Raw genomic sequence first — 14,859 nt, 5'->3', positions numbered from 1 at the left:
AAAAGTACATTGACATTCAAAATAACAGTGAACAGTACATATACCTTCAAAATAACAGTTAACAGCACATATACCTTCACAATAACAGTGAACAGCACATATACCTTCAAAATAACAGTGAACAGTACATATACCTTCAAAATAACAGTGAACAGCACATATACCTTCACAATAACAGTTAACAGCACATATACCTTCAAAATAACAGTTAACAGTACATATACCTTCAAAATAGCAGTGAACAGCACATATACCTTCACAATAACAGTTAATAGCACATATACCTTCAAAATAACAGTGAACAGCACATATACCTTCACAATAACAGTGAACAGCACATATACCTTCAAAATAACAGTGAACAGTACATATACCTTCAAAATAACAGTTAACAGCACATATACCTTCAAAATAACAGTGAACAGCACATATAATTTCACAATAACAGTTAATAGCACATATACCTTCAAAATAACAGTGAACAGCACATATACCTTCACAATAACAGTGAACAGCACATATACCTTCAAAATAACAGTGAACAGTACATATACCTTCAAAATAACAGTTAACAGTACATATACCTTCAAAATAGCAGTGAACAGCACATCTACCTTCAAAATAACAGTTAACAGAACATATACCTTCAAAATAACAGTTAAAAGTACATTTACCTTCAAAATAACAGTGAACAGTATATATACCTTCACAATAACAATGAACAGTACATATACCTTCACAATAACAGTGAACAGCACATATACCTTCAAAATAACAGTTAAAAGTACATTTACCTTCAAAATAACAGTGAACAGTACATATACATTCAAAATAACAGTGAACAGTATATATACCTTCACAATAACAGTGAACAGTACATTTACCTTCAAAATTACAGTGAACAGTATATATACCTTCAAAATAACATTGAACAGCACATATACCTTCAAAATAACAGTGAACAGCACATATACCTTCACAATAACAGTGAACAGCACATATACATTCAAAATAACAGTGAACAGCACATATACCTTCACAATAACAGTGAACAACACATATACCTTCACAATAACAGTGAACAGCACATATACCTTCTGAATAACAGTGAACAGCACATATACCTTCACAATAACAGTGAACAGCACATATACCTTCAAAATAACAGTGAACAGCACATATACCTTCAAAATAACAGTTAACAGCACATATACCTTCAAAATAACAGTGAACAGTACATATACCTTCAAAATAACAGTGAACAGAACATATATGATCCATCAAATATATGTTACATATCCATAAGACGAATTTCTGCATCAATGATCTAGAATATTTGCCACTTTTAACTAAAATATTAAGACACAGAACCAGGTCGTATATGAACATATGCACAGAACAAGGACCGTTTTACCTAAATTAAATCACCGGCACATCGTCAGGTCAAACACGTTTGGAGAATTTGCACGACCTTTGCAATACAAAATATTCCTCGCATGGTACTTATGGCGTACTAGTGAAAATTAAGCAACAGAACGGTTGTTTTTCTGCCGTTCTCATAAAATGTAAACAAACCCCTCCAGCGAAGAGTCAGGACCTAACAGCACCAGTCAGAACCGAATCACCAGCACAGAACGTTCAAGCGCAGGACACCCTCACCCACCGTGGAAATGAACTCATTTCAGCCATTTTATACTATTCATAGGGAAGCCTAATATTATAGTTCGCATTGACGCATTGTATTTTTTTTCTATTTTAGTCATATTGGTGGTGATGTACGTGATATTTGATAGTGAGTATGATAACATATATTTAATGTTGTTTTTTTTCTGTTATAAGGCATAAATATGAACTTGAATTGTCTGTTTAAGATCCTGTGCGGATAAGGGAATATCGGTACCTATACTTTTTTAATGACCGACGAAACTTATAAGAACAAAAAAAACAAATAAGATTTACAGAGCAAATCTTTGGTACCTGTCTTGTGCATGTTTTAAGGTTTTTCCTTTCATATAGTACACCGAGGAGTGTCTGGATTGATGAAAAGAAAGACTGAACGTAGGTGCTGTGTACTATGGATTCTAATGCAATTTGGAGCTAACAAGTTTTTTCATTGGCTAAAAGTTGCCGTCAAATCCACAGTTGACCAGGCGTAACTAAGGAGGGACCGTCCATTTTGAATTGATTGAATCAACAATTGTTCGATTACTACTACATAATCGAAAATAAAACAACACCAACCTCGAATTCGCCGTTTTAATGTAATTTTATCTCAATTTGAAGCGTACAGGTAACGTAATAACCTCCAGTTTGTAAGTTTTTATTTGTATGACGTCACGTTTAGCAATGACGTCTTTGTGCCAAAATCATTCATGAAGTTTCGCGGATTTTTTTCTATTTGTCAAATTTAGACATTTTTTCAAGTTTTATCGTATTTTTTTCTTTTTGTAATGCATTAGAATCGGAATAACAGTACTGTAGTTGAAGAGTTGCCACCGTCAATTTTGATTTGACGGTCGCAAATCTCCGTTTTACTTTCTCCGCTATGCGTCGCCAATAAAACTGCATTTGCAACCGTCAAATCTACAATTGACGGTGGCAACTCTTCAACTACAGTACTGTTATTCCTTAATTATCGTACTTATTTATATTCGTAAAATAATATTATACTTGCAAAAAAATAATAAAGGTATCACGTTTCGTCGTTCACATTAAAGTTGTATTTTATATACTGAAAAGCTTAGAATACCGCCCACCAGTTTACTTATAAGATGCACTTAACCACGTCCACTTGTATTTTTGTCCTTCTGAGTTTAGCCTTTTTCAACTGCTTTTATAGTTCGATCTAAGGTTGTTCTGTTATACCCCTGTCCCAGGTTAGGGGAGGGTTGGGATCCCGCTAACACGTTTAACCCCGCCACATTATGTGCTTATGAGCCTGTTCAAAGTCAGAAGCCTTTAATACAGCGGTTGTCGATTGTTTATATGTTTCATATTTTTTTTCGTTACTTCTTTATACATAAATAAGGCCATTAATTTTCTCTTTTGAATTGTTTTACATTGTCATCTCAGGGCCCTTTTTAGAGGACTATGCGGTATGGGCTTTGTTTATTGTAGAAGGCTGTACGATGCGGCCTATGATTGTTTATTTCTGAGTCATTTTTGTCTCATTGGCACAACCACATCTCTTTTTATTTTTATATTAAACCCACTGCTGTATATCAATTAATTAAAGATAACAGCAAACAAAGTGCAAAGAAGATTTTTTTGATAAAACACAATTAAAAATAGTAGACAACTCTCTTATCTAGATAAAAACTTTTAATTTAGGAATAACTTAACAAGTTATTATATTTAACATTCTGAAAAGGGGATCCTAAGTTTTTGCTCTTAAAATTTACTGTTTTCTCGTGATTATTTGATAATTAACGTTTTAACCGAAATATTAAAAAAAATGTTTTCTTTTATCCTCTTTTTTTTCTGCTGGCAATACACATAAAAAGGAATATTATACCATACCCCATTTTATATTAGCGTGGCGGTTCTATAGAAAATAAGGATATTTGGTAATTTGCCATGCGGGAACAGAACACAAAGTCTTAATTTACAATTCACACGGAATACAGACATTCAAAGGTCATATAGTACGTTCCATTAAGGAGTGATTCAGCAAGGTTGTGTCTGTTTTCTAATAATCATACATTTTCATGCAAATACTTTACTAGCAAATATTTTTTCTTTAACAAACAATAGTTTGATATGTTTACGACCAATGACTGCATAAATAGTCATTTAATGGAGATGTATACGTAGGTGCCCTCAAAATCAATTATTGTGTTTAAATGTAAGATACCATGTAGGTACGGAATTAAGCAGAATAGTAACGTTTGTAGCATAGAAAAAATAGCTAGCTTAAAATGCATCATTCTAAATGATTAAAAAATACTGAAAGCCTATCGTTTTATCTAAAACAACAATTCTGAAAATGTTTTTTTTCTTGCAGGAATTGGCGAAGCTTTTCCTACAACAAAGGATAGCTCGTCGTTGTCAGAATCTGATATAAACGTTATTCGTAAACATAATACTATTGAAAAAAACAGTTTACTGAGAGCTTGTTTCGAAGGAGATTTCTCAAAAGTTAACAGTCTTATTGAGAAAGGTGCTGACATTAACACTACCGACAAGAATGGAAACACGACATTGTCATTGTCCTGTATGTATAATTACATTGATATAGTAAACTTACTGATAGATAAAGGTTGTGATATAAATAAACCTAACAATAATGGAGTGACACCTCTAATGTGTGCTTGTCATAAAGGACATCTACCAATAGTAGCTCGTCTTATTGAGATAGGTGCTGACATTAACATTACCGACAAGGATGGAAACACAACATTGTCATTGTCCTGTAGGTATGGTTACATGGATATAGCAAACTTACTGATAGATAATGGTTGTGATATAAATAAAACTAGCAATGCTGGAATGACACCTCTAATGAAAGCTTGTCTTAATGGACATCTACCGATAGTTGCCCGTCTTATTGAGAAAGGTGCTGACATTAACACTACCGACAAGGATGGAGACACGCCATTGTCATTGTCATTTGATAATGGTTACATTGATATAATAAACTTACTGATAGATAAAGGTTGTGATATAAATAAACCTGGCAATGATGGAATGACACCTCTAATGAAAGCTTGTTATCGAGGACATCTACCGATAGTTGCCCGTCTTATTGAGATAGGTGCTGACATTAACATTACCGACAAGTATGGAAACACTCCATTGTCATTGTCATTTGATAATGGTTACATTGATATAATAAACTTACTGATAGATAAAGGTTGTGATATACATAAACCTGGCAATAATGGAATGACACCTCTAATGAATGCTTGTGGTCGAGGACATCTACCGATAGTAGTCCGTTTTATTGAGAAAGGTGCTGACATTAACACTACCGACAAGAAAGGAAACACCCCATTGTCATGGGCCTGTATGAATGGTAACATTGATATAGTAAACTTACTGATAGATAAAGGTTGTGATATAAATAAACCTAACAATGATGGAATGACACCTCTAATGGAAGCTTGTCATTATAGACATGTACCAATAGTAGCCCGTCTTATTGAGAAAGGTGCTGACATTAACACTACCAACAAGACAGGAAACACTCCATTGTCATTGTCATTTGATAAAGGTTACATTGATATAATAAACTTACTGATAGATAAAGGTTGTGATATAGATAAACCTAACAATTATGGAACGACACCTCTAATGAAAGCTTGTCATTATAGACATGTACCGATAGTAGCTCGTCTTATTGAAAGAGGTGCTGACATTAACAGTACCAACAAGGATGGAGACACGCCATTGTCATTGTCATTTGATAAAGGTTACATTGATATAGTAAACTTACTGATAGATAAAGGTTGTGATATAAATAAACCTGGCAATGATGGAATGACACCTCTAATGAAAGCTTGTGGTCGAGGACATCTACCGATAGTAGCTCGTCTTATTGAAAGAGGTGCTGACATTAACAGTACCAACAAGGATGGAGACACGCCATTGTCATTGTCATTTGATAAAGGTTACATTGATATAGTAAACTTACTGATAGATAAAGGTTGTGATATAGATAAACCTAACAATTATGGAACGACACCTCTAATGAAAGCTTGTCATTATAGACATGTACCGATAGTAGCTCGTCTTATTGAAAGAGGTGCTGACATTAACACTACCGACAAGAAAGGAAACACCCCATTGTCATGGGCCTGTATGAATGGTAACATTGATATAGTTAACTTACTGATAGATAAAGGTTGTGATATAAATAAACCTAACAATTATGGAACGACACCTCTAATGAAAGCTTGTTTTAATGGACATCTACCGATAGTAGCTCGTCTTATTGAGATAGGTGCTGACATTAACATTACCAACAAGGATGGAGACACGCCATTGTCATGGTCATTTGATAAAGGTTACATTGATATAGTAAACTTACTGATAGATAAAGGTTGTGATATACATAAACCTAACAAGCATGGAATGACACCTTTAATGAATGCTTGTTATCGACGACATCTACCGATAGTAGCTCGTCTTATTGAGAAAGGTGCTGACATTAACACTACCGACAAGAAAGGAAACACCCCATTGTCATTGTCATTTGATAATGGTTACATTGATATAATAAACTTACTGATAGATAAAGGTTGTGATATACATAAACCTAACAATGCTGGAATGGCACCTTTGATGAAAGCTTGTCTTAATGGACATCTACCGATAGTAGTCCGTCTTATTGAGATAGGTGCTGACATTAACATTACCAACGAGGATGGAGACACACCATTGTCATGGGCCTGTATGAATGGTAACATTGATATAGTAAACTTACTGATAGATAAAGGTTGTGATATAAATAAACCTAACAATAATGGAATGACACCTCTTATGAAAGCTTGTTTTAATGGACATCTACCGATAGTAGCTCGTCTTATTGAGATAGGTGCTGACATTAACATTACCAACAAGGATGGACACACGATATTGTCATCGGCCTGTATGCATGGTTACATTGATATAGTAAACTTACTGATAGATAAAGGTTGTGATATACATAAACCTTACAATTATGGAACGACACCTTTAATGAATGCTTGTTATCGCGGACATCTACCGATAGTAGCTCGTCTTATTGAGAAAGGTGCTGACATCAACACTACCGACAATTTTGGAGACACACCATTGTCATTGTCATTTGATTATGGTTACATTGATATAATAAACTTACTGATAGATAAAGGTTGTGATATACATAAACCTGGCCATCATGGAATGACACCCTTAATGAATGCTTGTCGAGAATATCTACCGATAGTAGTCCGTCTTATTGAGAAAGGTGCTGACATTAACACTACCGACAAGAAAGGAAACACCCCATTGTCATGGGCCTGTATCAATGGTAACATTGATATAGTAAACTTACTGATAGATAAAGGTTGTGATATAAATAAACCTAACAATGATGGAATGACACCTCTAATGAAAGCTTGTCATTATAGAGGTGTACCAATAGTAGCCCGTCTTATTGAGAAAGGTGCTGACATTAACACTACCAACAAGACAGGAAACACTCCATTGTCATTGTCATTTGATAAAGGTTACATTGATATAATAAACTTACTGATAGATAAAGGTTGTGATATAAATAAACCTTACAATGATGGAATGACACCTCTAATGAAAGCTTGTCATTATAGACATGTACCGATAGTAGCTCGTCTTATTGAAAGAGGTGCTGACATTAACAGTACCAACAAGGATGGAGACACGCCATTGTCATTGTCATTTGATGAAGGTTACATTGATATAGTAAACTTACTGATAGATAAAGGTTGTGATATAAATAAACCTGGCAATGATGGAGTGACACCTCTAATGAAAGCTTGTTATCAAGGACATCTACCGATAGTAGTCCGTCTTATTGAGAAAGGTGCTGACATTAACACTACCGACAAGAAAGGAAACACCCCATTGTCATGGGCCTGTATGAATGGTAACATTGATATAGTAAACTTACTGATAGATAAAGGTTGTGATATAAATAAACCTAACAATAATGGAATGACACCTCTTATGAAAGCTTGTTTTAATGGACATCTACCGATAGTAGCTCGTCTTATTGAGATAGGTGCTGACATTAACATTACCAACAAGGATGGACACACGATATTGTCATCGGCCTGTATGCATGGTTACATTGATATAGTAAACTTACTGATAGATAAAGGTTGTGATATACATAAACCTAACAATTATGGAACGACACCTTTAATGAATGCTTGTTATCGAGGACATCTACCGATAGTAGCTCGTCTTATTGAGATAGGTGCTGACATCAACACTACCGACAATTTTGGAGACACACCATTGTCATTGTCATTGTATAATGGTTACATTGATATAGTAAACTTACTGATAGATAAAGGTTGTGATATACATCAACCTAAACACGGTGGAATGACACCTCTAATGAAGGCTTGTCGTGAAGGACATCAACCGATAGTTGCTCGTCTTATTGAGATAGGTGCTGACATTAACACTACCAACAAGGATGGAAACACTTCATTGTCATTGTCCTGTAATGATGGTAACATTAATATAGTAAACTTACTGATAGATAATGGTTGTGATATAAATAAACCTGACAATAATGGAATAACACCTCTAATTGAAGCTTGTCGTGAAGGACATCTACCGATAGTAGCTCGTCTTATTGAGATAGGTGCTGACATTAACACTACCGACAAGAAAGGAAACACGCCATTGTCATGGTCATTTGATAATGATCACATTGATATAGTAAACTTACTGATAGATAATGGTTGTGATATAGATAAACCTAACAATTATGGAACGACACCTCTAATGAAAGCTTGTTTTAATGGACATCTACCGATAGTAGCTCGTCTTATTGAGATAGGTGCTGACATTAACATTACCAACAAGGATGGAGACACGCCATTGTCATGGTCATTTGATAAAGGTTACAATGATATAGTTAACTTACTGATAGATAAAGGTTGTGATATAAATAAACCAGACAATGATGGAGTGACACCTCTAATGAAAGCTTGTGGTCGAGGACATCTACCGATAGTAGTCCGTCTTATTGAGAAAGGTGCTGACATTAACACTACCGACAAGAAAGGAAACACCCCATTGTCATGGGCCTGTATGAATGGTAACATTGATATAGTTAACTTACTGATAGATAAAGGTTGTGATATAAATAAACCTAACAATTATGGAACGACACCTCTAATGAAAGCTTGTTTTAATGGACATCTACCGATAGTAGCTCGTCTTATTGAGATAGGTGCTGACATTAACATTACCAACAAGGATGGAGACACGCCATTGTCATGGTCATTTGATAAAGGTTACATTGATATAGTAAACTTACTGATAGATAAAGGTTGTGATATACATAAACCTAACAAGCATGGAATGACACCTTTAATGAATGCTTGTTATCGACGACATCTACCGATAGTAGCTCGTCTTATTGAGAAAGGTGCTGAAATTAACACTACCGACAAGAAAGGAAACACCCCATTGTCATTGTCATTTGATAATGGTTACATTGATATAATAAACTTACTGATAGATAAAGGTTGTGATATACATAAACCTAACAATGCTGGAATGGCACCTTTGATGAAAGCTTGTCTTAATGGACATCTACCGATAGTAGTCCGTCTTATTGAGATAGGTGCTGACATTAACATTACCAACGAGGATGGAGACACACCATTGTCATTGTCATTTGATAATGGTTACATTGATATAGAAAACTTACTGATAGATAAAGGTTGTGATATAAATAAACCTAACAATAATGGAATGACACCTCTTATGAAGGCTTGTCGTGAAGGACATCAACCGATAGTTGCCCGTCTTATTGAGAGAGGAGCTGACATTAACACTACTGACAAGAATGGAAACACACCATTGTCATTGTCCTGTGGTAAAGGTAACATTGATATAGTAAACTTACTGATAGATAATGGTTGTGATATAAATAAACCTGACAATAATGGAATAACACCTCTAATTGAAGCTTGTCGTGAAGGACATCTACCGATAGTTGCCCGTCTTATTGAGATGGGTGCTGACATTAACACTACCGACAAGAAAGGAAACACTCCATTGTCATTGTCATTTGATAATGGTTACATTAATATAGTATACTTACTGATAGATAATGGTTGTGATATAAATAAACCTAACAACGGTGGAATGACACCTCTACTGTATGCTTATCGTCGAGGACATCTACCGATAGTAGCTCGTCTTATTGAGAAAGGTGCTGACATTAACACTACCGACAAGAAAGGATTCACCCCATTGTCATGGGCCTGTATGAATGGTAACATTGATATAGTAAACTTACTAATAGATAAAGGTTGTGATATACATAAACCTAACAATGCTGGAATGAAACCTCTAATGAATGCTTGTTTTTATGGACATCTACCGATAGTAGTCCGTCTTATTGAGAAAGGTGCTGACATTAACACTACCGACAAGAAAGGAAACACCCCATTGTCATGGGCCTGTGTGAATGGTAACATTGATATAGTAAACTTACTGATAGATAAAGGTTGTGATATAAATAAACCAAACAATGCTGGAAATACACCTCTAATGGATGCTTGTCGTGGCGGACATCTGCCGATAGTAGCTCGTCTTATTGAGAAAGGTGCTGACATTAACATTACCAACAAGAATGGAGACACGCCATTGTCATTGTCCTGTTATAATGGTAATATTGATATAGTAAACTTACTGATAGATAAAGGTTGTGATATAAATAAACCTAACAATAATGGAGTGACACCTCTAATGGAAGCTTGTTTTCGCGGACATCTGCCGATAGTAGTCCGTCTTATTGAGAGAGGTGCTGACATTAACATTACCGACGTGTATGGAGACACGCCATTGTCATTGTCCTGTTCATACGGTAACATTGATATAGTAAACTTACTGATAGATAAAGGTTGTGATATAAATAAACCTGACTATCTTGGAATGACACCTCTTATGAAAACTTGTCGTCGAGGACGTCTACCGATAGTAGCCCGTCTTATTGAGATAGGTGCTGACATTAACACATCCAACAAAAATGGAGAAACCGCACTTGTATTGGCCTCGACAGGTGGTAACAACGATATAGTTAACTTACTTTTAGATAAACTTTCCAATGAACTCAAACCTAGCGATGAAAGAAAACCATCACTTACGAAGGGTTCTGAAAACGAAGATATGGTTATGGAGAAAGGCCTTGATATACAAACACAAGAATCGAATGTGGCAGGTATGTTGCAAATATCAGCTTATCTGAACTATTTCAAAATACATGTACTAATAAAAACTTCTGTTTTGATATCATTATAATTGTGTTTTTATTTGGTATATTGGTTATGAAATTAGCAAATTTGGAAAAATATTTACAGAAGCATCTTATTTGTTTCAAATTAAAACAAAAAGAACACATTCTAATTTATAATCTTATAATATCCGATAGTTTTCCAGAGTATAATCTTTCATTAGAAATACTGATGCATACTACAAATGACTTCTTGATGAAACTCAGCATTCTGACTTATTGAAATTAGATTACGTGTATATACGAATTTTACAAAATTTATTATCAGTGTCCAAATTGCGGTAAAAATTGCAATTTTATTCCAAAATAAAATCACAATATTGTAGAAGTATATTTTTGTTTCGTTAAATTATATATACCTTTCCGTTTTAGAAAAAATCAAGATTGACAAACTTATTCGTTGGCTTCCTGTTTTGAAATGACTGTCATGATATTGGTATTGTGTTTGCATTTGGTATACTGATGATATAGTTTTTTGAAATGACTGTCATAATAATATATTAATTATTCATGAAAGAAATTCAATAGATTAATAACGTTTCAGTATTTGCAAGATTCAAACGAACCAACGTCCGTAAATGCAAGTAACTTAATTAAGAATGTACTTACGTGAAATTTAATTAATCAAGAATCTAAAATTGATACTATAAGCCGATAGAGCATTAGTTTAGGATCAACATAAGTTATTGATAGCTCGTGGAGCTCCTTTTATGATATTTGAGATTTAAAATATTGCGGGAAAAGGCTGATTTGGACTTTTACCTTATATTTGCATCGGTATTGTTTGGGTCTCAAATCAAAAGAAAGAAAATTAAGAATCTTCTTAACGTTTAGTAAATGACCTTTTATGAGGTATTTAGTCTTTTATGAAAAAACTCAATGGGTATAACCTTATGGGACAAAACATTTTACATTGTATTGAATGGAAAAACACGAAGGAGTCCGAACATTTGACACGAATTCCAGAACCTCACCTAAGTACATCCTTAAGCTTACAATTATAAGACTATATATGTGTATATGGTTACATTTTGTATCTCCCATTACCGGTTTTAACATTTAATCGGATAGATAAAATGATAGTTTTAAGAGGCATAATCTGTCAATTTATTTTCACTGATTTGGCTCAAATTCTCATTTTAATTTATAAATAACATAAACAATACGTCTAACATAAACAGTTAAATAATGCATGTTTTCGATGATATATTGAACATTTCTTGTGTAGTTTTATCTTGACTGCATCTAATTAACTATCGAGCTGACATCCAAAGACTGCCGACGGTCATATAAACGAAAATATCAATACAAACAGATAAAGAACTTGTGCAGTTTGACTTCTCTATGTCTGTTCAATTTCATGTAATGAATTAAAAACTAAGTTATCTATTTTTTTCATGTAAGATATATTTGATTTGTATGTGGATTGAATCAATCAGCGGAATGGTTCTCCTTCGATTCACTTTCAGTGTTTACATTTATTTCCTTTGAATAGATCATCACAACTAATGCATGTGTAACCAATATCGAGCAAATGGGTTGAAATGAATTTCATATGAGTTAGGATTCAATGAGGTCAAATTAGTCACTCGAAAACAAATAATTCATCAGCGGTGTTTTTGTCTTATTTTGACAAAAAAAATAACCACATCGTCAGGTAAAGGCGAATTATTATTCACTTTTTGTAACAGCTGAAGCGAATATAAATCATATTCTTTTCTTTTTAAACTCCATAGATTTAATTTAAGAATAGCATTCATGTACTAGACATAGACGATTAGATATTAGGAAAAGGGAGGGGTGGTTGCTGGAGGTCTTAAGATGAAAACATATCTGGCTCTCATTTTGACTAAAATTAAATTAATTTCACAGTTGGACTGTACCTTATAAACAAAACACACGAGTTTCCCATTTGTTATTCGAATTTTTCCATTTCTCATTATTTTTCAATGGAATTGTCTTTCCTAAACATTTCTTTGAAGAGAAATAAGAGCACAATGCCGCGTTTAATCATCCTGCCTGTCCGTTGCTCAATCCGTTCGTAACTCCATTGTTGATACTCTTAAATTCGCATCCTTGAAGGGTTTATGTATCACTCCGCGAGATGCTCTCTTTTCACTTGCAAAGCTTTCTTATCTAACACATTTTATCAAAGTGTTTTTCTTGCTAGATTATTTTAAATGACACCCATATATGGCACAGATTATTCATTTTAACATTTTAAGATTAATTGAGTTATCAGTAAGTCCGACAACGATCTAACAAATATTACCATTTATAGCACACAAATGGTTACCCCTGAACAAACTGCTAATCAAAGTATCGGGGTTTTTAATATTCGGAAAATTTTACAATCTGATAATGTGTTATTTCACACTCATCAACTTTATTCTTTTAGTAGAAAAAGTTCCAAAAAACTCATAATCCGGTTTACTCTTTAAAAGCAGCACACCATATTGACGAATAAGTTGGGGGAAACTTTTTTTCCCTGAAGATTGGCAAAGTTGTCAACTGTATATTAAACAGATATATCATGCCATTAGGCTAGGGAAATTTGGTCCCAAGACTGGTATATTTCGTAAAAATTCCTCCGTAACATGATATTTCTGTTTTATTACACCGAATAGATTTTGATTGAAACTCTCTTTACATACATCTTTTATTATATGTTATTGATAGACATGATAATGATAATGCGTGCTTTGATGATACTAAAATGCTCTCAAAGAACCGAGGGAATTTTACATGTGCCTGTACGGGTAAGCGCTGTCTTTATGTAACATCTACATGATCTATGCGTAAAAGTAATTGTGGTTTATCAATATTTTGACAGAAAGAGTCTCGCGAGAATAAAATAGGAATATCCAAAGTTACAAATACCACGACTAGAGGGGAATTTGAGTCGTATTCTCCGATAGTGGTGAAAAACCAGTGGATTCGTTTTAAATAAGTAAACAATGTAAGAATACGCGAAAAACTGCACTATCTATCAAACAATCAAAATCTGGCCTTCCTATATAAGGTGTAATGAATTTAGATATACCTCTGTGATATGCAAACACATTGTATCCAAATATAAGTAAAAAATCCATCTATTAAGGTATACGCTAATTTGAAATAGATTTGAAATAAATGGAAAAAGGAAACAAGAAGAATTTTACGTACGTCTAAATATAGAAGTTGTGTTTAATATACAAACCCAATAACCAAAGAGCGATGACAATAAACATTAATGTGAAATGTTATGGTAAATTACGTTAATGTTCATCAAATACTGATCATTCTTAATCCCACGCAATTTATTAAATGCCTAAACCTGGTTATGGTTTGGAATAAGAACACATATTTCAACACCTACTTGTGTATTATCAACACTTTCTTTGTAAAATTCCCTGAACATATATCTATTCTTCTGCGACAAGTTGCAGAATACGTGACATAATGATTACAATCCGTCGGCGGCGGCGACGTCGTAGACTTTTTTTATATACCTTTATGTTATAGAAGGCAGAAGTCTTGGTTGCATCGCACCTTGTACAATGTATGCAAATACAATGTACCTTATGTTACGAAAATTTACATATGCACTATACAAAAAACAATAACTGATAATTCCCAATTCGACCTCTTAGTAAAACTTTGTAAACTTCGCGTTACTTTGATATCATTTCCTACATAAACAAAAAACAATATAGTTTATCTTGTGTAAACAATAAGAATTGATGTTGCATTTTTTTCAATCATCGCAAATTCCTAGACATTTTTGTAAATAAAAATATTTGAGTAAATCACAATTAAATCTCGACTCGATTTTAAGGAGAATTTTTACATTTTTAATATACACAACGTTAACACTAATTATGATTCTAACATTCATT

At 33.9% G+C, this 14,859-nt stretch overlaps 1 protein-coding gene across 1 annotated transcript in view; it reads left to right on the top strand.

Moving 5' to 3' along the window:
- The first annotated feature begins 4,215 nt into the window (after positions 1 to 4,215).
- The window catches only part of LOC139486679 (ankyrin repeat and KH domain-containing protein mask-like), a 33,503-nt gene continuing 22,859 nt past the window's right edge, over positions 4,216 to 14,859 (top strand). Inside the window, exon 1 of the mRNA XM_071271600.1 lies at positions 4,216 to 10,909. Coding sequence (XP_071127701.1) covers positions 4,216 to 10,909 — 6,694 coding nt within the window. The remainder of the gene's footprint in view (positions 10,910 to 14,859) is intronic.

Source organism: Mytilus edulis, chromosome 8 (genome assembly GCF_963676685.1).
Source record: "Mytilus edulis chromosome 8, xbMytEdul2.2, whole genome shotgun sequence".
NCBI lineage: Eukaryota > Metazoa > Mollusca > Bivalvia > Mytilida > Mytilidae > Mytilus > Mytilus edulis.
The sequence above is the reverse complement of the archived record's forward strand: the minus strand, read 5'-3'. Positions and strand labels throughout refer to the sequence as shown.